The sequence below is a fragment of the Chlamydotis macqueenii genome, chromosome 3 (assembly GCF_036417535.1).
Source record: "Chlamydotis macqueenii isolate bChlMac1 chromosome 3, bChlMac1.mat, whole genome shotgun sequence".
NCBI lineage: Eukaryota > Metazoa > Chordata > Aves > Otidiformes > Otididae > Chlamydotis > Chlamydotis macqueenii.
Genome location: NC_141558.1, coordinates 76,782,730 through 76,809,307, shown reverse-complemented (window position 1 = coordinate 76,809,307; position 26,578 = coordinate 76,782,730). Strand labels below are relative to the sequence as shown.

The following is a 26,578-nucleotide window of genomic DNA, read 5'->3' as shown; positions in this document are numbered from 1 at the left end:
ATGGTATTTTTACCCTGTTATCAACAAAGTAATCTCTGAGGCATGGAGAAATTATTCATAAAAGACCACATAAGAGGGGAATAAGGAACTCACCATAGGGAACAAGACGTATTCTCGGAGGAAGTCATGAGATTCAAACTGATTATAGTCTCCAAAATCCGCTGGAAAAAAACCCACAATTACTCATTTTAGCACTTTCCACACATGTTAAGGCCACAGTCAACCTTTGCACAGATACTTAATTTCAAGTGGGCGAGTTCTCTCTGAAGCTACAACCCAGCACAAAGAATTCTGCTTGTACTTTAGCTTTTAACATGGAGGTCTGAAAACAGTGTTATTACTAGAGATCAAATAACAGCCAACAAGCAATTTCTCTCTTTTGATCCCTAATATTATGACCATTTGCAATGCTTAACCACCAGGAGTGCAAGAGCTTATTTTTCTGTAGCTTTTATGAACTAATACTACCATCTAACAATGCTGCGATTGCTCACCCTCTTTAAAAATGGTGCACACTTTGCTTTTCCAATGTTTCCAACCCTGACCGGGGAAAAAAACAAAAACAAACAAAAAAAAAACCCGAGCTATACAATTTAATTAATTTTACAGCCTAGGAGGTTAAAGTCTATTAGCCAATTCTACTAAAAATTGTCAAGAACCAACATGGTTTGAAGTGGGTGGAGGGAAAGGTCTTATCCTTCTGCAGCCAGTATAACAGTACAGGCATTATGTCAGTTTAAATGACTGGCCCACACCTTTCTACCTGCTTTTCTATTTCTTCTACATCTCTAAGAGATACTCATCTCCACATTCACATTCACTCGTATGTTGGGCTGAGGATTCTTGTCTAAATGTCCTTGAAAGCATGGAGTTTTGAAAATGCTTCCTAAAGGCTAAACTACCTTGAAAAAACAAAACAAATCCTATATTTATCTATCTGTTAAATACACAATAGTTTATTTCAAAATAATATCTTGCCAGGAGGTTTTTATTTTATATTAATTGAACTGCATCAAACACCATCTACAAGATCTTCATATTATAGAAGCTGGAAATTCCCACCATAAATCATATTAGCTAAACATTCTTTCAAAGCTTCTAGACAATTTCAAGTATTGCAGGATGCCAAAAATGCAGTTTCATTTTGTTTTCACCTTAGAGTTATGTTTTAACACAAACAGAAAGAAATCAAAATGGACATGAAAGAGTGTGCAAGTTTAAAAAGAAATACGTATTTCAAATATCTTCGGTTGCATCACATGCAAAGGACAAAGGAGTAATGCAAGGTCAGGAATAAAGCAAACAAGATTAGGTGCAGCATTCTGATGCAATGGTCTTTGAAATATAATAGATTGTGTAGAAAATTCATAATAAAGTGATTACTTCAAACTGATTACAAAGACTGACTCACTCTCAAAATTAGCAGAAAGCTCCAAAATCACAGAACCAATGAAACATATTCAGTATCTATTGAGCCCCAACTCACACACCAGAAAAACTTCATTTACTTACATTGCAAGACTCAGAATCTTATACATATATTTTCCTTTATTAATAAAACATTTCAAGATTTGACAGGAAACATTTCTTCTTCAATTTTAAACCAATAAATAACACACTAAAATGGAATTTCTATGTCCTAAGGAAGATCATATTAGGATTACTCTCCATTGAACCTTTAATTTTCAAGAATCATGACTTCATGTTTGCTTTCTATATATATGCTTCCCCCTTTCCTGTCATCAGAGGACATACCCAGAGCATGATTGCTGAAAATCTACCTTAGGCTCTCATAGTCAGTCATGGATGGACTGAAAAATACTTTCTCCAAATTTAGCACTTCCTCCATCGCCAATATACACCCATAGATGATCTCACTTTACTGATGTCCTTAGGAGGTTCAGAATAAAAAATCACATTGCAAGAAGTAGTTTATTATTAATTTATAACTCACATAACAACTATAGGCATGTGTACTTTCATACTTCAGATAGCACTATATAGCAAAATGAGTTTTTAATTAAAGGTAAAATTAAAGCTGCTGCTACGCTCTTTGATGTAATTGCATTTCAAACCAGAGAATATGAAGTAAATTCATTGCTGCAAGGTACTCCATGGCTGGGGTTAGAAGAACTGGAGTTTTGTTCAGATTCACTGACATGGATTTTAGAAATAGGAAAGCTGAACGCTGTGATACGGTCCATCATTTCCTCCCTCTGTGTGTGTGTTTCACCAACAGCAGTCTATCTATGCACTTTTAAATCAATAGAAAACACAGCTGTTGTGACTAGGAGTCATACAAGGCCTTAGTGCCCAGTCAACATATAGAATAAACCAAAAAAGCTAATGTCGAAAAAGGGCTATCAGGTCACGTCATCTTACCTTGCACTGCCAAACCAGCTAGTCGAATTCCCTGCTCCAATGAAGAAAGTAACTTGCCATCAAGAACATCCTTTTTCACTTGTAGGTAATACTGATATCTACAAACAAAAAGAGAGTACAAATTAAAACATCTATATGTTTGGACATTTTCTACAGAACAAAAGACTGTTGAAAGCAAGAAAAACTCACCACAAACAGGTCAAGTTGTTAAACAGACTGTGCCTGGCTTTAGAAGTTCCTCATTGCCGAAACAAATCAATATGATCCCTACATAAGCAATGCTTTCAGGTGGAAAAGTTCTAACTTGTGTTCCCTAGACCACATAGAAGAGGGATTTCTGCTGGTACTACCTCCCCCATAAATTTTGTAAATGTCACTGTAGACCATGCAATCACCAATAAGAAAAGAAGTTGTTCCATATTTCTTCTATTGTTTTTGCTTTACCATGCTGTTACCATTTTGATAGAAGAAACAGAATTTTAGCAATATGCTTTGGCCTACTGACATAATTTTAACTATGGCCCATATAGAATTTTTTTAAATTGGCATCTTTTATCTGTAAGGATGGCTTAGACACACAAATCAAGCAAAACCAGCTTTTAATATCATGTACTTGCTGATCAGCAATAACTAATCACAAGACAAAGTACGTCAGCTTTAACCACAGTGACAGAACTCATACATTTCACCTTACATTTGCAACAGAGTAGATGAGGACAAACAAGAAGCTTTCCACAAAACAATTAATGAGTTACTGTTCCCATCCATGCATCTCTCCCATCCACTGAACTGGATCAGACCCACAGCAGAGCTGCCAAAGCAGCCGGGGTATACACCAGTCCTTCCAGCATATCAGGTTAAAGTCCAGTGGAGACCGCTTTGTTAACAGGCCACAACTTTTTATTCTGCAAGCACCAACGCCTGTTCCCTCGAGCCACCTGTGTGGCATGGGCAGCAAAACCAGGCAGGGGCAAGACAGGCAGCTGAAGAAACTACAGCTACAACTGCAAGAACACCGTATCAGCCACTGATGTGCCAATAATAAAATACAGTTGAATTACAGCAATACAATGATCTCACATCCATCAGCTTAAACGTTTGGTGCAGACATGTAACCTGTCCCAGCTTAGATGAAACACAACTCCTTCTCAGCACATGCAGCAACTCACCAGGTCTGAGCCCAGAGGTAGAGGTACTGTACCAGCGTAGCCACAGTCCCTGTGTGCACTCAGCCTCGTGCACCCAGCCCCCAGACCTGCTGATAGTAACTGATGCGCCTGGGTGACCCAAGTTAGGAAACCCCAAAAACCAAAGGGGTTTCTCAGGCTGTGACCAGACATGCCGGTCTGGCTGCAGCTGAACCAGGTTAGGAAGTTTCTGCTCCCTTCAGCTGCATGCCTGCTTACTCCCCTAACACAAAGGGCATCCCCTCAAAATGGCACGTATTTAAAAAAATAATTGCTTGAGATAAACTGAGTTAGAAAGAAACAGTACACAAGCATGCTAGCCAGTCTCAGAGACTGCAGCCTCTGCAAGGCAGAGAGGAAAGAGCAGTCAGAAAGACTAGGGGCAGTAAACTAACTGAGCTCGGCTGCAACCAGCACACACCATCTGACCTTACCTTTGAACCTTTGGGAATAGCAAAGAAACTGTTCTGGTCTTGTTTTAACGATTTCAGACACATGTATGTGTGTATAAGTCACCTTCCCAGTATCAAGGCAATTAACCTTTCTTTCTTGGAAAGGAGAACCACTGTAACCCATGTTACAGGGACTGAACTGCCTAACTATACTCGAAAATGTTCCCTTTTAATTCTGTGTGGAGGCATTAGAAAATACCTACATGCTTCAAAACCAGAATAATCCAAGCCATGCTTTGAGGGCTATTAATCAAACACAGCATTTTACATTTTCCTTCAGTTAACACTTCCATCAGTGATGTGAGGTGCAATAACTTGCCACTAGACAGCACCAACGCTCTGAGAGACCTGTACTCTCAAGGCAGCAGGGTGTTTAGAGGCTACAAGCACTGCAGGGAAGAGAAATCCTCTTAGCAAAGGCCTCTGCACATATTCTTCACATCTGAGAAGTTCCTTCAGAGTTCACAATTTTTATGTGCATTTAAAAGGTAATTGTTGTGTTACTGGTTTTAGGCTTCCTCTTCCCCTCTCTCCCGTACAAAAGGCAGAACATTTTCAAACAGGAAAAATATAATCTCATTAAAATGCTTAGATTTGGCTTTCACACAGTCTAATGATGATTAAAACTTCAGAAGACTTTGACATTTGATTGAGAAGCAGTGTAAAAACCAAATGACTTCTCAGCTTGAGCCCTGTGCTTCAGCCCCAGGTTTCACACTTGCTCAGTCAGTCCAAGAAATAAATCAGCTTGTTTCCACTTCTTTGTGATGACCAAATCCCAATTCTGAAAATAGGCACACTTTCATACAAGCTTGACATAAGCTGCTTTATTAAGTATGCAGGTGAGCAACCGTTTGCTGAATCTGGTCTTCAAGACTTACAATCCCAAAGGCAGGCTACTTATGTCAATGTTACACACGCATGCATGAGTTACATATTCCAGTCAAATAGAACAAAAGTAAAATTCAACAGAAGTAAAATCCACATCTACCATAAAGTTTGAGCTATTGTTAAAACAAACACAAAGTTAAGAGACTACATGAAAGTCAAAACAATGTAAAATCTTATAGTGACATCCTAGCTCTACAGAAGTCAAGAACTATAGATAAACCATAGAAAGGGTTATGTAGGTAAGTATCATAAAAAATACGATGTCAACGCAGTTACTGTAGTATCAAATGTCACGACCAAGACTTTCAAAAGAAATAGTTTTAGTTGCAATTTTAGTTGCCGATACTTCAGAGGAATTGTTTTAAGATAGCAGTCAGCACCCACTTTACAAGAAAGATGCCTATTTATAGGTGTTTCACCCTGTCAGAAACACGTCACATTTAAAAATCTTAATAGGAATATTCTACAATATTATGGTACAGCACTGCATTTACTACCACTGTAGCAGAATAAAAGTTTAGGATTTATTATATATTGTAGATAGACATGCAGTAGGAGTTTAAAAGACACATATAATCAGCTCTCTGACATTAAGTAGTGTATCCATCGGGAAAAACCTCATGGAGAAACTTGTCATCTTTCACAGGCAAACACACTGAAAAGCAATCGCTTGGCTGTGGCTCTGACACCTTTTTCAACGCAAGTGCCAAGATAAACTGCAAAAGGCAGAAACCTATGGTCTGTACCAGCTTCACCTTTACCCCTGGACTGACAGTGACAAGAGTCACCCACCTAAGGTGTCCCCTGACATCTCCTTTCATTGTGTCACATAAGGCCTGAACTGGGCACAAACTGGCACAGGGCATGAGCCGGAGTGGCTAATTCCACTGTCAAGGAAGAGGAGGAGCATACCCTGGAGGAAGCTCTGCTAGAAAGCTCTAATAGCTCCACAAGCCACAGATTCATGGCTCAGCCACGCTGCAAAACTGTGGTCAGGCTCTCTGCCCAGCCAACAGAGAGGAGAAATCGGCCCATATTCTGTCAAGGATTTGAGGCTACTCCATCTGAAATTATGTTAAATGCTGTTATTATGTCACTATGCTAGCTGAGACTGCTCTTTGTTTGCTTGGATTGCAAAAGCGAATCTATAATTTGAGGGAAATCAAACATTTTTTAAATGATTCAGCTATAGATTCACTGACAAAAGCTGTTCCAGAACAGCAGATAAAAACATGCATTTCATAAACCTCCTATTAGGTGGTTTAGTTGAGAAAGCATATGGAAATTGAACAAAAGGGAAGTTTGCAATCTGCACCCCCAAATAATAAAAGACAAGAAATTCAAAATTAAGACTTACAAAGCTTTAATCACAGAGCCATTCTGGCATACTAGGGGAGTGCAGGGCAGAAGGGGCACTACCATAGCCAAGTGGGCTGAGAGCTGAAATCTCTCACCTTTGTTGCTCATTTTGGGTTACATATTTTCAGCAGAGCCATTGTGTATTCAATATAATAAAGGCTACTACAGTTTGCCAGCCTCTAGCTAATTCCAAGGCGAATGGGAGTGGACAACAAGTCTGAACAAAGCCATAATTATAAGGATATCATTTCCCACAACTCTATTTAGCTAACACAGAAAACTTCAGAAGTATATTTGCATTTATTGCATCAAAAAGTATACTTTTTATGAAGTAAATAAGTTGTAACTGGACAACTATAAGATGACATCTGACCTCCATAATGAACATCTGCATTTTAGCAATCCATACTACATCAGAGGAAAAAAACCCAAATAGTATTAGTAAGCAGGAGATAAAGGTACAGGTTTAAAATTTAATTGCAACACCCAGATTCAGACTCAGCTACAGCTGTGTAAATGTAGAGAAACTCCATCTGCCCATACAAATCTGCATAGACCTCCCAAGATCAGGATTCATGTTTGTTCTCCTGTCACTTCAAAAAAGAACATGGGTGTTTGTATAATGTCACTGAATTCATTGAATCCTTCCACCATTGCTATTTATCTGATGTATAACCTCTGTTGCTGCTTTATATATGTAGAAAATAACTCAATTTTACTGATTTCTGTTCTCTTCAACAAACAATGTTTCAAATATCACAAGCCATGTAGAACCTGGCCTGATCAATATTGGAAGCAAGATCTTTGTACAGAAATTAAAGGATGGTTTACAAAAATAAGAATATGGGTTAGTTTTGCAGAGTAATTGCACTGGTGCACTGCATCTTCACAATTTTCCTACTTTCCTTAAGAGCCACAAGACAAATACTTCATTAAAAATTACTCAATATTATCAAACTCGGTAGTCTTGATAATCAAGCATCACCCAACTCTGCAAGGAAATATACAAGAACAGAACAAAAAAGCTTATTACCCTAGAGATTTACAATCTAATTATATATTTCATACACATACATAGATCTATACGTTCATACAAAAAGGAGACAGGATTGAGATACTAAGAATTAATACTGTTTGAATGCTGTACTGTGATCAGTCTGTATTTTTGTTATTTTTCCCTGTTTTTACTTTCCTTCTCTGTACATCAGGGACAGGAAGGGTTTGGAATACACACGTTATCTCTAGTGCAGCAGGGAACATTTTTAAATTTTTTTTTTTTTTTTCCAATCAGTCAGTGTGTTTTTCTGGAAATTTCAAGCTGTTATGAATAAACACACTACAGTTTCAATACCAATAAATATTTACCTTGAATATACTTGCAAACACACAAAGCACTACAAAACATGCATTAGATACCCAAGAGGTACAATTCCTTTAAAGTCGTTTCTAATGATGCAATTACTGGCATGACTAACTTTTTTATAACTCATTAGGTACCTTTTTGGCGCCAAGCCTATCTATTGGATAACTGCATAGCTATGTAGTTTAACTTCTCTGGAGGAAGAGAACTGCTTTACTGTTTCATATCTCCAAAATAAGAAGTCTCTTAAGACTCAAAGAAGAAATAGATTGGCCCACAAGTGGTTTAGCTCAAGATCTTCAGCTCTTTTCCAACTTAAAAAAAAAAGCAATTAGAGTACAATATGATCTTCTAAAATCTGGAACACAACAAAAGTCTCATTGAATCACAACAACAGTCCAACTCATCTCATTTGGGTTTATGTTAGTATAGTAATATACTTCTGAGCAGAGACACTGCAATGTACACTTACGCACTGATCTGCCCACAGAGGAAACAGTTTTCCCAGAACAGAGGCCTTTTATAATTTACTAAAATTATTTTAAGCATTAGCTTTGATATTGATGTGTCTATCGTTCATCTCACACCTTAAAATCTGCCATGATCCTGGCTTTGATACTATTTAGCAACAGGATTCCACAGAAACCTATATGCTATGTTTTAAAGAGAAACTAATTTTTTATTTTAAACAGATGGTCTTTCATATTTTCTCAACCTTTGGGTTAGATGAGCCAATGACTCAGCTATTCAGTGGGCAAAGGAGCTAGCTGATAATCACCAAAAGGTTATTTATTACATATTTGAGAGAACCATAATAATACTTAACTCTTACTGGTTGCTTTTCTGAGAATAATATGCTTTAAATAGTATTAATACTCATTAGCCTAATTTTATAAATAGAGTATCTGAGACACATGGCTGGTGAAGTTACTTCTGTAAACTTGTGCAGGAAACCAAGGCAGATCTGGGAGAGTCCCAATCCGGAGTACTGCTTACTGGATGCTGCTTATGTCATGTGGGTCACTCAGTATACTGCAACAAAACTGACTGCAAACTTGGACTGGATTTTATAAAGCAAGAAAGAAAGGCAGGCAGACAAGACTGGTCTTTTCAGATACAACATTCAGTATATTGGCAAAGGTGGTGTTAGGATTTCAGGGCTTGAGCATGCTGAAACATATTTTAGATGCAAGAATTCAATCAGCACATCTTAATCTAAAGGCACTTTAAAAAAAGAGGTACACACATTGATGATGTCATTGTCAGTAGTGCTGTGCTAAGGCCTTGTCTTTGCCATTGTAAAAAACTTAGATGGTGTCGATAAACAGAATATCTCCAGCTCGCTCCTCTGGAATTTAATCAACTTCTCACCCAGTGAAAGTCTGATGTTTCCAGTACTAGACAACAGTCATTTATCTGGGATTTGGGGTAAAATCTAAAAAGCAATGGCTGTGCTTCCACTACTAAAAAGTAATATTTTTTGGAAGGGTATTACTGTGAACAAGTCTACCACACCCTGTCACAGATCTTCAGAAAGATCAACAGACTTGCCAGGAAAAAAAAAAAAAAAAAAAAAAAAAAAAAAGGGAAGGAGACAAAAGAGCCTTTGTCACACACACAGGAGGAAATTCTTTTAGAAGCTCAAACTGTCAATGCCAATAGTAAAAACACAGCCATAACAGTTTCTAGGATAGGAACTCCTTGATCATAACAACCTTATAAGGTAGGTCAAGGTTAGCTTCAGGTAACTGAGAAATGGGGTTGTTCAAAAGCAGCATCCAACTATCTACACCCTGGTTTCCTCCAGTAGCTGGATGGAAAACATGACTGAAACTAAAAATAAAATAAACTAAATACATGGAAAGATTTATGTCATTCCTTTTCCCCTTCCTAATGAGATAGAACAATGCTGGGTTAGCATCATTTTCACACGCAGGACTGAAAAAGGAGGACAGATCAAAACACAGTTCTTATCACCTACTTCCACATCACTCAATCTCTCTCTTTAAAAGCAACAGTTTATAGCTGAAGAGGAGAAAAGGGGATTTGGCTAAAACAGGCTAATTTCACAATTACAGTCTCTTTCCATTTGTTTTGATATGCAACTTGTGGGTATGCAGACAAGTAATACCCAACCTCAATGGCTGGCTTGCTCTATGAGGCACACAATGAAAGGTAAGCTACCACATCTGGCCAGTGAAGTTCCTACCGAAGGCCAGTGTCTTCCAAACATTAAGGTCCAGCTACATAGTCAACTCCTGACTAGGGATACTAAATAGGAAAACCTTTGCACACCTAAAAAGAGTCTGATCAGAATTTTGCACTGCTTAGTTGTTGTTTACCACCTCTATTTCATCAGCTTACCACTGAGAGGTTGTTCGTTTGCACGCATTCCCCAAAAGACAGTCTATTAAAATTTCAGATCTCCAGCTCCACCAATTCTTTACATAGCTGGTAGAAGATTTCAAATATAAATGCAAAGTATGAGCAATAAATTAGAAGCAATAAGCTTTCTGGTGGTGTGAATCAGTCAATGAAGTCAAATTTCTGCAGCAAAATTGAGCACTGAAAAAAGAACATATGTATTGCAAACAGCCATGGGACTGTTTAGGAAGGTAGCACATGCTTTATAACCTCTCACACATAAGCAGCTGCTTCCAGTATAGCCTGGTATCAAAGTGCTGTGGCTTTTTGGTGTCCGGTGTTAAACGGATAGGGAGCGAAACCCTTATCAGTTAGACACGAGATCACAGCATCGCACTCGGCGTACTCGCACTTTTTGGCGGCAAAAGTCTGAGCTTGGATTGTAAAGAAGAGCTCTGCAAGTGTTTTTCTTTTCCTGCCACTTCTGATGGGCCACAAGCACGGACATGCACCCAGGCCTTGTTGAGGCCTGCAGACGTGACACAAGCCTTCTAAAACACACATTCCTTCCGCAAGAGGCTTAGCCAGCAGATGCAGCTTTATAGTATCCACCAATTTCACTATATTTAAAAAGGAACCCCTCAACCGCAACAGGTCCATCCCCTGTACTTGTACTTTTTGCTAAAAGTGTATTACACTTTTTGGATGCTTCAAGTTCAAATAAACCCACAAACATAAAGTTAAACCTTAAATAAAAGGGCCAGTAGTGGCATGCTTTAGCAAGAAAGAAAGGCATGCCACAGCCTGATCTTGATTTTCTGCCCTTGAACTCTTGAATTAATTATAACAAATTACAGGGAGCCCCACTACAATTTATAAGCACAATAAGCTCCCTTACAACCACCTATAATTTTATCAGAGTTAATCCAAATACCTAAAGAATTATATAGCGCAAAACTCCAACATGCCTTTTAGAGTAAAAAAATGGTGGAAGCCATGTTCTCTTTTCTTCCGAGCCTTCTCTCTCAGCAAAGGCGAAGTTTGGTCTCTGCAAGCTGGAGTCCAGCAAAGCCAGGCCCTGGTGACACCACCATAGCATTTGTCCTTAAAAAGGCTGGAGTGGGATTGCAAAAGCAAAGCAAAACAATCAAAAGCATATAATGCGAATAAATCAGTGTTTTAGCGTTTCCAGCTGAAAAACAACATTCAATGCAAGAATAAATATTACATGGAAACACTACAATAAAACATTTGGGAGTGAAGAGTCTGTTAGCCATGCATCTTTAAAAAAAGCAATGTATACATCTGGTTTGGGTTTTAAGTACATGCTAAAAGTTCAACATGGCAGTCCTATTGACTTCAGACTACTCACATAGTTAAGCTTAAATACCTGCTCAGCTACACACTCCTATCTCCAGAACTGAGAAAAATACTTGTATTTGGCTACAGAAATCCAAAGGTAACCATACAGGAGACTATTTTTCTTATTAGCTTAACTTTCTTTTTTGATTATTAAAAAAAAGTAGAACTGAGTCATGTAGGTGAATTGCAGCAATGCCACATACTGTTTTTTCTCATTCTCCCACCTCATCACTAAAAAAAACCCAAAAAAACCCCAAAAACCCACCAACAACAACAAAAAAAAACAAAACAAAAAAAACAGTCACAGTGAGAAAAGAGCCCTAAGGATGTGGCTTCCCATAACGGTGGTAACACTGGAAGTAAACGTGTATCACCCCTTCATCCGTAGGGTCCACAGGTCAAATGGATATAAAAGGCTATGAGAAAAATCCCTCTTGCTAAAATTCCTTCAGCCTTTTTGGGCAGTCTGCAAGAGAAAATATCAATACTCAACAAGGGGTTTTTGTTGCGCGTGAACCCACAAGGTCTCTCTCACACAACTACTGCCTCCACCTTCACCCTCCTACTAATGCGGTCTCCCCCATTCCAATACAGGGTCCCAGAGCTCTTTCTCCTCGCCCTGGGTGGTGTGTGCCAGAGACAGCTCTTGCTCTGGTGCAGGATTCAGACTGGCCAGGGCTTTTGCATGCAAAGCCACCATCTGGCTCAACAGCAAAAGCAGAGGGACAACATTGCAGAGTACTACACTGTATCACTTAGCCATCTGCCCTCCTTTGTTGCATGACACAAAACATGGGCTTCAACCACATATAAGCTCCATCTATATATAGGTGCTCAATAATATGACATGGCATGCAGCCTATGCATCATTTCCCACTTAATTAGTCACATCCTCAAAACAGCAGGTCCCACGCACAGAGAGCAACTCATGCCCTCAAATCCTTAGATGGTATAAAAGTAATGACAACTGCGAAGATCCATCTTTATAAAAAAATGAAAAAAAAGATGAGCCATGGCTATGAATGCTGAAGACTACTAAACTTCATGGGGAAGAGAAGCACAAAAAACCCCGTTGGTCTTTCCTGATTTGGAACCAGGAAAGATTTCAGCAAAAATGAAATTAGACCCCAAAAAGTTAGTAATAGCTGAGATGTGTTGAGTCAGTTTAAAATATGCTGTTCCCTGCCCTGAAAAGAAAATGTAGCTAACCTTCAAGCTGTCTCCACTGTGGGAAAAGGCGGTTTAAGTTACATATGGAAGTAATATGAGTCAACAGTTTGAAAATTCTCCCGGTAGCCAGCTAGGTTAATGGCCAGGCAGGTCAGAATATCATGCTAAAAAAATGTGGGGAGTTAACTAGAACATATGTATAATCTAGCTTATACTCTGTAACACTGAAAAAAAAGAGATGGATAACACTTAAAAAATTGGTCTGAGTACAGGCATAACTCTGAACTACTCTTTAGACACAAAACAAACATCAAGAGTTCCAAAAGCCCCATACATCACACCTCCATTATGCCAGCTGAAGTACTAAAACATACTGTATACACCACATAAACCCTGTCCCATTTTTCAATATGTACTTTAAATATTCTTCTCCAGTAGGGCTCTTAACTGTGGAATGACATAAGTCCACCAGCTTTTTTCTGATTAAATTTACCGCTATGCACTGATGCAAAAATTGAACAGAGTGAGCACATATACCACTGAACAACCGGTATGCGTATGTTAGCATCCAGAAGCACATCACAAAATGACTGGTTTGTGGGTGCATAGCAGCAAGCAAGTGTATTTAGGTGTTACATTATTCAAAGAGCAAGTGGACACATTCAAGCTTACAGAATGTGTGCTTAACCTGAACTTTGGGGGGGGGGGGTCTCCAGTAGCCTGCAGACAATTCATTAACAATTCATCTTGTTAATGAATTTATGGAACTCATTAAAAAAAAATCTGTCAATAAAACCTTTAGGTAGTATCCCAACATCACATAATCAAAATCCGAGAAAGCTCTATTGATTTAGTGGAATTTTACCTCGTAGGGAGCTAAAATCCAGTCCATTCACTACTGTCTTTTACAGTAATCTGTCCTGGTAAAATAAAAAAAAAAAAAGCAGTGCTTGAAATGTGATACGATAAAGTTGCCACCTATCTATAGGCCGTCAGTACAATAGCTCATATTGCTGTAAAAAGATCGTTACAGTACCTACACTAGTGCTCACTGCCAGCAGAAAACAGGAAAACTCAGGTTGTTTCTACCTCCCAAAGAGCTTGGTGACCCTAGTGTTTTCACAGGAATCGTTGAAAACAGTCACCTCATGCATCAGTAAGTCATGCAATAAAACCATGGCCCAGGAAGTTCTAACATCCCAGTGAACGCAACCCTGCAAAAGTGAACACAGCTCTGATAACAAGGGGACATTGCCAGAGAAATGTGTGAATCAGTGCCCTGTTGGGCGGGTAAAGTAGATCCATTTCATGAAATGAATAATTATTCTTTGTAAAAGCTTCAAAACCAGCTGAAGATATCAAGTGCAAAAGCAGCTGCCAAAGATAAAACAGTGAAGCAGTAAACATCTCACTGCACAGGAATCTGCCATCTTCCGACACTGAGATTTCTGCCAAATTCTTGTTGAGATTTTCAGCTGCATAAGGGCCTCCACACAAATGCTTCTTTTAAACACATTCAGAGACTTCAGGATTGTACTGACATCCAATTGCAGCTCCTTTAGCTTTATACCCTGCCAGTAAGGCAAAAAATATTAAAGGTATTCAGCTCCCTGAAAAAGGGTACGTTTAGAACTAGTTTTTGTGGTTTGTGTCTCAGCTGTAAGAGAAGGAAAAGAGTTTGCTCCAGTCTGCAGTACAACCATGAAAATTCATTAAATTTAACTGAAGACTGGCAGTGCTACTGTAAGCGAGATTTCCACTGCCTATTGACTGCTCAAAATTTAAAAAGCAGTTAGAAACTCCAATCAAAAAAACCAACCTGTGTGCTCACAGGTTGCTGCTGCTGGCTTGACTCACTTTGTGATGCTGTAGCCAAGTTTCAGACATCTATCCGGGACTTCTAAATTGAAAACCAGTGAGCCGCAGTTCCCTTTTCAAAACATGCAGTAGAAAAGAGTGAATGAATCACCTATAGAAAGTGATGCACAACAGAGGAATCCTGAATCATGCTGTGGAAATGCCCGTTTCTTCTCACTGATTACACAGGAAGTCTGGAGCAACCTTCGTTCTTGAGGCCTCATCAGGAGAAACTACATGACTGAGGTAGGATTGGTCTGCGTCATGAAGACTAAGTAGTATATCCCACAGCAGCCTGCACTTCCCTAAGGAGAAACTGCTACTCACTGCTACTGCATCACATGGGAAGATAACCAGGAGAATACTAGCCCCAATCTAGGTAATATATTAATCTGTCAAAAACAGTGCCTTAAACTACACCAGGAGACAAGTCAGAAGCAGCATACCAGTCTGTGAGGTACACCATAATATTCACTGTGTACACAGTGCTCCTTAATGAATGGGCAACCTCATTCTGCAATGATATACATTGCTACTACACCTTAAGGGGGGAAAAAAAAAAGGCAGTCAAGCGGTTTGCAATAGTCTAAGTGACAAAGTCAGTGAGCGGCACAGTTCATAGACTAAAGAGCAATGATTCTTTTCCTCTTCATTTCAGGAGATGCATAAAAGCTGACGGGTACTTCTGCGACTCAAGCAGCTAGGGATGACAAGCGTTTTCCATTTTTCTTATCTCCTGTAAACCAAAAAATTGAAGAGAACATTTTTTTTTTCCTAGGGAAAGCAAAATACTCCATAACAGTAACTATCTTTACAGCTATTACACTGAAATTTCACAGAAGAGAACAGGCATTATTGTACTAAGTAATTTGCAGAATAACTCAGACTCCTCATTGCTAGCCAAAAGTGAGAAATTAGAAATAGATATTTCCTGGAATAACTCACTCCTTTCTTCTGCCTAAAAATTTGATAAATATATTTACAAACATGCACAATGCCTTCTCCCAAAAAAAAGTTTTGCTTAATAAGGGTCTAATCTAACAGATTTGAACCAAGCTCTGAAAAACTGGGCAGGGCCTCAGTAGGGCAATTGCAAGTGAAGTGGATGATAAGCTGTTCCTCTTTCATAAGTAACCAAGCATCATTTACCAAGAAACATTTTATGCAAATGTTCTTTCTAGTTTATGGGCAACAAGAGTTTATTTTCTTTTTTTCTTTCTTCTCCTCAATTAAGGAAGCAAAAGAAACAGTTCAGGTACCAGCATGTCACTTGTTTTATACTAGAAATCCATAGGCTTGTTCATTTTCAAAAAAGTGTATAAAATATTGTCTATTTTTAGGCTACCAAAATACTTCTTGCATCTCTTCCATGCTGCTACAAACCAAGTCCTCCGCTGAGTGCAACCCACCAGTTCAGAGGGATGCCTATATATACAACATTTATACTGCTGTAACGTAACAACATACCTACAAAACTGAACTGTATCCACCATCACACTTACCAAGTGCTTCCAGACCCTAAATATTTTCACCGGAGGCCAATCCCAGTGGGAGACACGACTAACACCACACCTAGCAGCCCAGAATCAAGCCCTTTGATGCCCATTGAGACCACTGGAAACACTGAAAAGGCAATGTAACAGATGCCCTAAAACGCTGCCAGTTTTTCCAGCACATAGTAGCATTCTTATTTGAAAACAATATTGTATTTATACGTGTTACGGTTGCACAGCAAAGCCAAAGAACTACACTCCTCCTGCCTCTGCTGTTGTTTCATTTTTTTAAGGTACAGGAAAACCTCATCAACTACTGTAAGCTCTTCTCAGTGCTCTTCCTGATGTAGTAGTAAATAAAACAAAGAGAAAAGAGACTTTTTGAAAGGTATATATTAGCTTTAAATAATTTTACTCTTGGCATATGTGCACCAAGAAATAGTGAGTTACTTCACTCCCAAATTTGGTGACAATTAATTTAGTTCAAATTATCTTTTCTTTTCATGCAACACTGAACATCATGAAGTCCAAATGAAAGGAGCAATTCTACCTTACAGCAAAAAGAAAAAAAAATCCCTCTACTTGCTTTTATTTGTATCTATCTGGTTTAAGAAGACAAACTGACAACCTTCAGGGAACAAAATCCACCAAAACTGATCCTATTGAGGGTCATTCCAACAGCCACCAAAGCAGAAGCTTCTTCCCTAGGTTTACAAAAACCTCCCGACTGAAGCTGTCTTTGCTTCAGAAACAAGGCAACCCTGTCCATTGTGGTGACAGCAGTGTGTTCCCATCTGTCAGGAAACATTAGACTTGATTTTCAAGTCTACGGAATATTATTTCTGTTTAGAAACGATTAATTAATTAAATAATTAAATAATAATAATAATTAAAAAAGCAACCAACTCTATTCTTAGTTTGTCATTTTATATCTCTACATCCTATTTTAACCCTGACAGTTCTTGAGAGTAAATACCCAGCTGAAGGTTTCTTGTAGAGTTAAGTGTGAGCAGATCTAGCTGGGTCATGTTGTTAAATGCAACTTCTTCTGACAAATCCTCCAGTTGTGTAAGCAGAAGCTTACTATCCATATGCTCATTCTCTCATCTTAAGACAGTCTTCAGTTCAAAGAAAGCAGGATGCAACTTTCCTCTTAATTCCAAAATATAACTATGTTTCATTAGAGTGTTGTACCACCAATTATAGGAAGATTTAAAATCACTTTTCAGCACTATGTAAGACAACCTGCCACAAACACAAAACAAGAACGGGGGACATGTTCAGATCATATAAGCAGAGACTTTCAACTGGTTTTCCATAAACACACATACAGACACATGACATAGGTACTGTTAACCATACAGCTAAGAATATGCAACCATATGTGTGTGTGTGGCACTGGGAAATCTAACAGGGGAAAGCCAAAGGCCAAGAAGGACAGTATTTAAACAGAAGAGAACTGATGCTCCAGGTTATCTCAGTGATTAATCTCGACTGTCATATGCAATTCAAAACACATTTTTAACACAGTGCTTTGCAGCCGTGTCCTAATCATAAACAGTCACTTCCTTTGGTGACCAGGAATAGGACTCAAGGAAATGGCAGGAAGCTGCGTCAGGGGAAGTTTAACTTGGACAACTAGGACAAGGTTCTTCACTGAGAGGGTGGTCAGTCACTGGAGCAGGCTCCCCAGGGAAGTGGTCACAGCACCAAGCTTGTCGGAGTTCAAGGAGCATCTGGATGATGATCTTAGACGCATGATTTAGTTTTAGGTAATCCTGCGCAGAGCAGGGAGTTAGACTCAATGATGCTTATGGGACCCTTCCAACTTGAAATATTCTATGATTCCTCCTCTGTCCTACTGCACATACCTACATTTTTCTATCCATCTGGCTCCCTCTGCACTTCTGAAATCGATACACAATTAATGTACTGTCATCTCTGAAGTTTCATAAGCCATGAATCAAGTCCCCTCAAAATCATGCTATTATTGAAGAACGATACCTCTTTATCTGGTAAAGCTAGGTGCTCTTTTTCCTTTCGGTTTTTGAAAGCTATAGAGTTCTTGGAGTCATACCTCTCATGCCTTTATTTCCTGGCTGAGTTACCAATCCATTTTGAGTTTTGCTTTGAACATCTAAAAAAATTCCAGACTGAAATTTATAACGTTACCTCATTTCAAGAGCTGCAGAGTTTAAGGAAAATCCTAACATACTAAATAAAAATCACAAACATGAACAATACAATTCTTACATCCTTCTACCTAAGTGCAGAATTTAAAAAAAAAAAAAAAAAAAAGAATAATTTCTTGCTCCCAAATATGGTAAAAGCCATCCGTATTCCTCACATCCCTGCAGGAATCAGCAAGAGCTGCTCAGTGTTCAATGCAAACTCAGGCCACTCAACCAATGTACAGCTTCAGCAAAGGTCTCCAACAGCACACGTGCCCAAGTGGAGAGGAAAGGAAGCTACAAAGTGCCTTTTCTCAAGTGCAAATGCCTCCAACCAGCATGACTGGCATGGCAGGATTTAAGCTAGTCTACCTAGGACCAGAGAGGAAGCTCCAGCAGTGTGTGTAAATAGTATCTTTATCATATAAGAAGAGTAGAAGCTCAAAGTGTGACCTTTATTGGGCCCTTTTAGATGGCAGCAAAAAGTCTAGAGTACTCCAAAAGTATCTGTTCTACTAAAACTGAACACACAAATAGTTCCCATCAGGAGAGCAATACACAAGAACACGTGACTAAGCCCCAGAACATAAAATGAGTATTATTTCCTCATGATCAGATGTAAATGTGATACTGCCTAATGCCAAGACATTCCTGTTAGAATATTTCTAACCATCACAGCCACTGCCTTCAAAACACACTAAAGCAAGAATGCAGGCTGAAGTATCCAACGCTGTATTTATAGTCATGCAACACTATTTTTTAGAATTGCTACATATGTACTGCCCAACCACACACATGAAAATACATTCACTTTCTGGTCTAAAAGCACAGCATAATGTAATAGATTAGATCTAAGCATCAACAGTTTCTTAAAATATCTGGCACAAAGAGCTCAGCTTTCAACAACCAACACACAGAGAACAAGCTCCCCATTCACTGAAGAAAGTCAGCTGGGAGAAGGGTTTGCCCTCCTCAGCAAATTATTTTATAAACAGGGAATTAATGTTGAATCTTAGGTCTGCCTTGAAGGAGTTCTTATTTTTAAGTCAAAGTTTAAACATCCACGGAAATGCATATCCAAAAAGAACCAACTCAAGAATATTACTGAAAAGCAAAACAACACATATGCTGCAATAATACGAGCACAAGAAGACCTAAGCAAATACTGCACATAATTTGTTGTTGCTGTTCTCTAAAAACAACATTAAAGCTAATTAAGTATTAGCTTGTTTACAACAAGACAGGCTACAAGCCTAATGTGTGTTTTTTATGCTGCAGTAGCCACTAATATTTAAAAAGTTTAATAATTAAAACAAAACAATAAAACCATCAAAGGAGCACAAAAGCGCAAATACCCCGGATTGTCTAAGCCTGGGTGGCCACCCAGGGCTCTTAAGACTCATCCAGTTTGCAAGCAGTTCCAGAGCTGCTCCCCTGCCTGGGCTACGTGAGCTCCCAGGCAGTAGCTGAGGTGGCTGAGAGCATTGCTGTTTAGTCCCAGATTCCTGCAGCTGGAAGAAGGAAAAAAGAAGAAAAAAAAAAAAAAAGGGAAAAAAAAAACCATAATGAAGTTACTACAGGACCCGTCCACAGTCTTCTCTAACAGAAGAGAGCTGGGATGCCTGGAGGTTCACAACTACCTCCACAGCAATGAATCTCAGAGCTTGCCTTTCTCCCAGCCTTAGAAGATTCAGTGCAGTCCCAGTCATGAGACGATCAGCACCCGGACCACGATCAGGACCAGGACCTGTAGGGTCAGGTAGGCTGACAACCACAGTCTAAACCAAATAGCATTCTGCTAGTTCCAGCAGAATTTTCTTTGCCTGCTGTCAGTTTATAAGACTTCAGTTCCAGAGTTCCTGCTGCTTCCTCTGGAAGACCCCACCACGATGTCTCAAGAATAAGAATAAGGTGCATCATCCTTCCAGCTAGGCAAGCCACAGAGCTCTTCCTAGTGCCGACAGAGGGCTATGTGTCATGGCATCTCCTGCATGGCGTGAACAGAGCTGCTCTGTAAGCAGAGCACAGCCGATCCGCACATGCACAGTAGTTACGACATTTCCAAGAAAAGAGGACAATGAGAAACTGGCTGCATTTATTTCACAGGAAGCTACACAGCCTGCTCCCAGATACCATCTTCCCAAGAAAACAGGCATGCTTTTAAAATATGTGTGGGGAAGTACGCTGTAAACATGAAATGACAAAGGTTCTTGGGAAGAGACAAATTTGGACAAGGCAGTAAGGTTTCCACTGCCTGAAAATTAAACCTTTTTCTACTCTGTTACACTAGTAATACTGAATGGTTAAATCCTGACTTAAATCTCCAGGTGAGAGAGACCAAAATCTGGCCTTTTATTTTTTTTAAATACTCCACCTTCCCACTTGCCCTATGTCACTCAGTTCTTGCTCATTTGCCGACCCATCCAATTTAGCCACATACTTCTCTTTTCCTCTCATCCTGCATGACATTTCTCTGTACTTTCATAGAAAAAAAAAAGATTTTTTTTTAAGTGTTTCTGAATTTTTAAGAACGATTGGCATTAAAAATATCCCATGGGTCTACCAGAGGTGTATTAGTAAGCGTTGCTACACAACCTGTCACAGTCCATCACTTCAAGGCAAGCACAGTCAAGGTTGTCCTGAACAAATCAGATGGTGCATGATGTGCTGTTTTTTTCTGACATACTGTGATATACAAAATAATCATTTCAGACAATGAAGTCACCACAGTGCTCCAATCAATCACCATGAACTCAAAGGTACACACAGACACTTCACAGACAGCCACAAGCTGCAGGTGTGACCAAGCATGAAAAGCAAAGCAGCCTTATGTACCTTACAACCCTAACAGCCAAAAGAGTCCCACATCACCGAACTTGCCACAAAACCAGACTGGCACAGGAGGATATGCGATATCCAGCCTTAACACAGCAATTAAAAGCATCATGTAAAGACAGCAGTGACTGGTACAAAACGGCAGCTGATTGTACTTGTATTCAAAGCTAGCAATACAGGAGGATGTGAAATTTTACCTCGTTCAAAAAATAAAAGCAAGGCAGACTAAAAGCAAAGATAAGCTCAAGTAGGTGAGACATTCAAGAAGGACTTTTTTTGAGGGGAAGGAAAAAAAAGTCTAGAGTTTATAAAAAAAAAAAAAGTAGATTCGCTAGAACATTTTTCCCTGTAAATATGAAACAGTCAAACACTATTTTCCCTTATTGAAGGATAAGGAAGGTGAGGAATTGCAAAGAAGAAATATTTCCTTAAAAAACAACAGGAAAAAAAAAAAACAAAAACCCAGCTATAAGAAACAGTGAAGAAAAAGGTAAGGCGGCAAAACATCAGAGGAAATGAATGTTCACTTAAAGGAGAAGTTTGAGGCTGATTTTTCACAGGCTCTCCAGAAAAGAGGCTTGGCAGCCACAGGCTCTAATTTTCCACCTGCAAACACATTCATTCCCACACTTTGCAGGTGCAGACATCCCATTCCAAAAACTGTTTTCTTTCACAGGAACGCTGTACAGCACATTCTTCAGGGAAAAAATGCAGAGCTGACAGTTGAACTTGGGGCAAAAGCCCAATGCAGCACAGTGTAGATGCTGGAATTTGTCCCTCCCTACATTGTCGTGTGTACCAGACGTACTGTGCACAGCACCGCAGGGAACCAGCCCCACTGGTGGCACTCAGGATAGGAACTACTCTCATTTTGCCAGATTATGTCCCAGCCTGCAACAGCACAAACACCATCAGATATTACTGAGTATAGAAAACATAGTAAGATACTGAAAATTTCTTCCAAGAAAGAAAAAAGAAACCCAGACCAGAGCACACCTTCATTCCTTCACAGGAGCGACAACAGTATAATGTGTGAAGACAGAGATACTGTGGGGAGCAAAATCTAACTTGAGTTTTCCCCTACAACTGTGGGGAAAGAAAAAAAAACAAAACCAAAAAAACCCAAAACAAAAAAAAAAAAAACCCCAAACAGCCCAAAAAAACCACCAAACCATGGATTGTCTGATACTTGTGCAGAAAGCAGCTTTGCACCCACATTTTCAGAAAGCCACAAGAGTGTGTGGGTTCTCTGTTTTTGGAACAAGAGCACAATGAAAGCAAGCTCATTTATTTTAGACACTGTACAAAGACTTACTTTTTTTTTTTTAATAAATAGTTGAAAGGATGCCTCCCCTCTGAGGAGTTAGCAGAAAATAAAAAGCAGATTTATATTTCTAATCTATGCAAATATCTGCTCTACAGAGTATCACAAAGACTGCTTTATATCAGACAGTATGCGGATCCCAGGTGCTTTAAATATGCCAAAAGCATGCCCAGCATCTCCACCTGCGATGGCTGCTCACTCTGAGAACAGCTGGATGACTAAAAAGAGATTGTCTAAGTAGCCTTCCATGAAAAATGCCTTTTGCTAATGCGCCAACCCCGATACTCCTACCCAAACGGCTCCTGCTGTAGCTGTCATCAAGCCTGGAGAGGGTTTCTGTGGTTGGTTGGTTTGGTTTTTTTACTTGATTTATTGCAAATTCTTCTACAAATTTCCAAATTATAGCAATTACAACATGGTGGAACTCTTACTGACACCTTAGGAAATTATCATGGGCCTTTAATTCATAATTTTCCCTGGAAGATGTCTGTGGGACTGGATACAGGTAGAATGCCAGGATTACAGGTGGGGGAGAGGCTGGAGTCACTGAGATCTTGAAGGAGACAAGATTGAGATCAGGGGGTACGTACAGATGGGAACCTCAACCCAAGACAAAAGAAACAGAGTAGAAGAAGTAGGGAAATAAGAGGAATAGAGGGTAGGAAATAGCTGTCCTAGGAGAAGGCTCAGTGCTATGACATTGAAAGGAAGACAAGGCAGTAACATTTATTTCATTGCCATTACCAGAAAGGAGAGACAGGTACTCTACCACTGACAGCTGCTTTCTATACACTTCCCTAAGACATCCAAAGGAAGCTTCTGTCACAGGTCAAGAAACACGGCTGTCCTGAGAAGTCTCATCATTTGCACTCAAAATCACTAACTGAAAAAGACTGATGATGTCCTGCTGGCTCTTCTTACCCTGTCCTAATGCTCCACTTAACTTTGCCTGAGGAGGAAAAAAAAACCACACCACTAATGTTTGCATCTTTAAGCAAGTGCCAATTTTGTGAAAAATAAGTGAAGAATTGCAAGCCACAGAGTCAGCTCTGACCTATTAAAATGATTAATGTGTCCATCAGAGTAGTCTTTGCCTCATCTTTTCTTGCAGGCCTCAGAGGTTGACTTCAAAGAGCTGTTAGCTGAACAAACTGCTCTGGCAGTCTTATCTTTTCATTTTCTTTCTCAAGGATCCCACAGGCCCTTCTTAAATTTGTAAGAGGTATTTCTGATAATAAACTACAGACATCCCACATTAAGTCATGGCTGTGCTTGTGTTTATATGGCAGATGCCTGCAGGTCTACAGGTCCTCAACAATCAGTTACATGGCCAACCCAGGTAACCCATTCACCCACTCAGTCACTCAATACCCATCTACACCTTTGAAATGATGAAGTTATTTGGGCATGAACTGAAATACAAGAAATTCCTTCTAAACATAAAACTCCCTCTTTTATGCAAGAGTGATTGAACACTGGAACAGGTTTCCCAGAGAAGGCGTGCAGTCTCTCCATCCATGGAGATATTAAGAGCCCAATAGAACACAGTCCTCGATCAGTCTCCTCCAGTTGACTCTACTTTGAGCAGACAATCTCCAATGGTACCTGCCAAACTCAACCACTCTGCAACTGTGCTTAGCACTGCTACCTGCGTTTAGCTTCAGCAAGTCAACTGACACTCCCACACCGTACCTCTGAAGGACAGTACTGACTTCTTACTAGATTACTATATTCCACTCCTCTCCCAGCATGTCACATACAGACAGGTTTCCATAGCCTCTGTTCACCACTGGGAGACACAGCGTTTGGAGCAGTGTTACTCACCTTTACTTCTGCATCCACATTTGGCTTGTGCAATACAGGAAGTTACCAGCAAAACCATGAAGAGCTCCTGACCACTACCAACACCTGCAGGCAGCTAAAATCCAGAAGTCTGCAGACATAATTAGCATTTTGGACTTCCAACAGTAATGATAAAATGTAAAGAAGTTATGAATTTGTAAATATATTATAAATATATTATTATTGCTAAGTATAAATTGTCTTATTTGTACAAAGATTCCTCCTGTTGGTCCCAATCGCCAAACAATAGCAGAACACAAAGAGGTCCACAGATTGTTTTGAAGAATCAGATGATCTTTCAAATAAAAATTAAGGGACTGTGCCTCAGAGTCACTGACCAACCCCATAAGTAATGCTCCTCCCAACCAACAAAACCTAAAAGTCTTCTATCATTTCCACTCTTCGTGATGACAGGTGCGGGGGGCTGCCATGGCCAGAAGCATGGAGGAATATTCAATTTGGGACAAATCTCTCGAAACCACTATCAAGCTAAAGTCTATAATCCTACAGAACAGATGTAGAGTAAACTATCTCAATAAACCAGTTCTTTGGTGCTTGAACACTCTGGATTATATACCTATTTGCTGAAGTATTCTTGGAAGACTTTTCATCATCTTAAAGGAATATTAATCAACCCTGGAAATTCTGGAGTCTACAATTAACTAAAAGCCTGGACTGAGAGATGGGTTTCACCTTGAGCTCCAAATGTGGCCAGGCAAGCTCAGGGTTGGAGATGTTTCCACTAAGAGGTTACAACGGTAACAGGTTCACTGCTAACAGTGCTGTCACTTTGCAGCTTCAGCCTTTGGTGATGGTTGTGTTTTGGCGTTGGGTTTGTTTGTTTGTGGTCATTCTGCAGCTTCCCAGAAGGAGACGAAGTGTCTGATCATGAGTTTTGCATTTAAGACAGATTTGCCATTTATATGTAAATATAAGTCAAATACATAAGCACTGACAGGGCAAGTCCAGTGCCTACCTCACCATCACAGGCAATTGTGTCATGATCAAGTTTACTCCTAAAAGTAGCCAGTCTCAATTTCAAAACAAATGCTTAGTTAGTCTACCAAGAGTAAACAAAGCCAAAAAAACCCTACCAAAAAAAAAATCCCATCTGTCCATCTAATCACACTTTAGACAAAGCCTTTCTCCACCATTTGTTTCAGAAGAGCCCTCCATGTCCCCATTAGTCATTGCTTCAAACATGAGGTTTATCACATCTACCTAAAATTGCACAGTTGAAGTTTCACTGCAATCACATCATCTACAGTGAAGCAATTCCACTTCAGGAGACAAAAAAAAAATCTTAACAGGCTATTTAGTATCTGAGATCCATTAGTAAGCTGCTGGCTTTGCTGCAGACATTTAAAGAAACGTACGAGGCACTTATAAGACTCTGCAGCTTACGTTATCAATCACTTCAGAAAGAAAAACAATTCAGCAGTCACTCCAATTGAGAGTGCTGCGAAGTTCAATTGCCACTGAAATGTTTTGTTATTACCAGTCTGGGCAGAATGAGCAAATACACCTCTGCAGGTGAGCTAAGAATGAGCAATCAGCACTGCAGGCTGCAGCTTGAAGAGATAATAGCATCCAAGTAGACACAATGCTTCCTTGCACACAGCCAGGCCAGCATTGGGCTGACAAAATGAGCAACAGAACATTTCAGACATTCTGACTGCATATTAAGTAATTCTGAAGGAAAAGGTATGAGGCTGCCCTCTCCCAACGCATACAAAGCAGGAACACACAGATACAGACAAGCATCGATGTTCAGTCTGTTCCCAGGGCAACTTAAGTTTTGTGATGCTTTCAGTCCACTCTTTAGCAAGAATTCTGCATACACAGTCATCAAGGGACTGCTCGACAGCTGTCACTTTAAGAATCAAATCTTTAGCATCCTACCAAAGTGAATTTTCCAGTTCAGTGTTAAGAATAAATCCTTTAGAATACACAATCTGCAACATAAACCACTTCACATCTTGCACACCTTCTAGAAGCCACTATTTCTCCACTATTTATACATCATTTTTAGATATGACCACCATGCTTTTTCAGTTTGGGAGGCTTCTGCCACCCTGTAGCGCTCACCCTCACCCATGTACTCCAAACTTTACCTGTAGTTGTGCCGATGCAACTTTGCTCCAGACCAGATAAATGAAATAATTTTGGTTTAAAAGAAAACAAACCCACCCCTTTTTGGGTAAGGTTGGCTTTTTTTTCCCCCCTCTTTTTTTTTTTTTAATTTAAATACAGCACAGATGTGCAAAAACCACACAGTGATGTGGTTTACAAGAACAGCCCCTCAAAACAGTTGCGTTGTTACAACTGCAGCACAGGGTTCTGAATAAAAGAGTAATACCCACTGAAGTTTGTTTGCAAAGGTGCACCATGATTATAATTAAAGGAGTAATACCCTCTAACAATTTTAATCCTTTTGTGAAACGTAAGGGCAAAAATTAGGAGTGGGATGGGCAAAACCCAGAAAAGATGCTAAAGTTCACTTTCAGCAAAGCACAGGTAGACAAAGAA

The 26,578-nt window shown here is 39.5% G+C and overlaps 1 protein-coding gene across 1 annotated transcript in view; it reads right to left on the bottom strand.

The window, feature by feature from the left end:
* The window catches only part of PTPN14 (protein tyrosine phosphatase non-receptor type 14), a 117,419-nt gene that overhangs the window by 42,051 nt on the left and 48,790 nt on the right, over positions 1-26,578 (bottom strand). Inside the window, exons 4-5 of the mRNA XM_086744566.1 lie at positions 2,383-2,480; positions 94-161 (exon numbers count right to left, since the gene is read on the bottom strand). Coding sequence (XP_086600692.1) covers positions 94-161; positions 2,383-2,480 — 166 coding nt within the window. The remainder of the gene's footprint in view (positions 1-93; positions 162-2,382; positions 2,481-26,578) is intronic.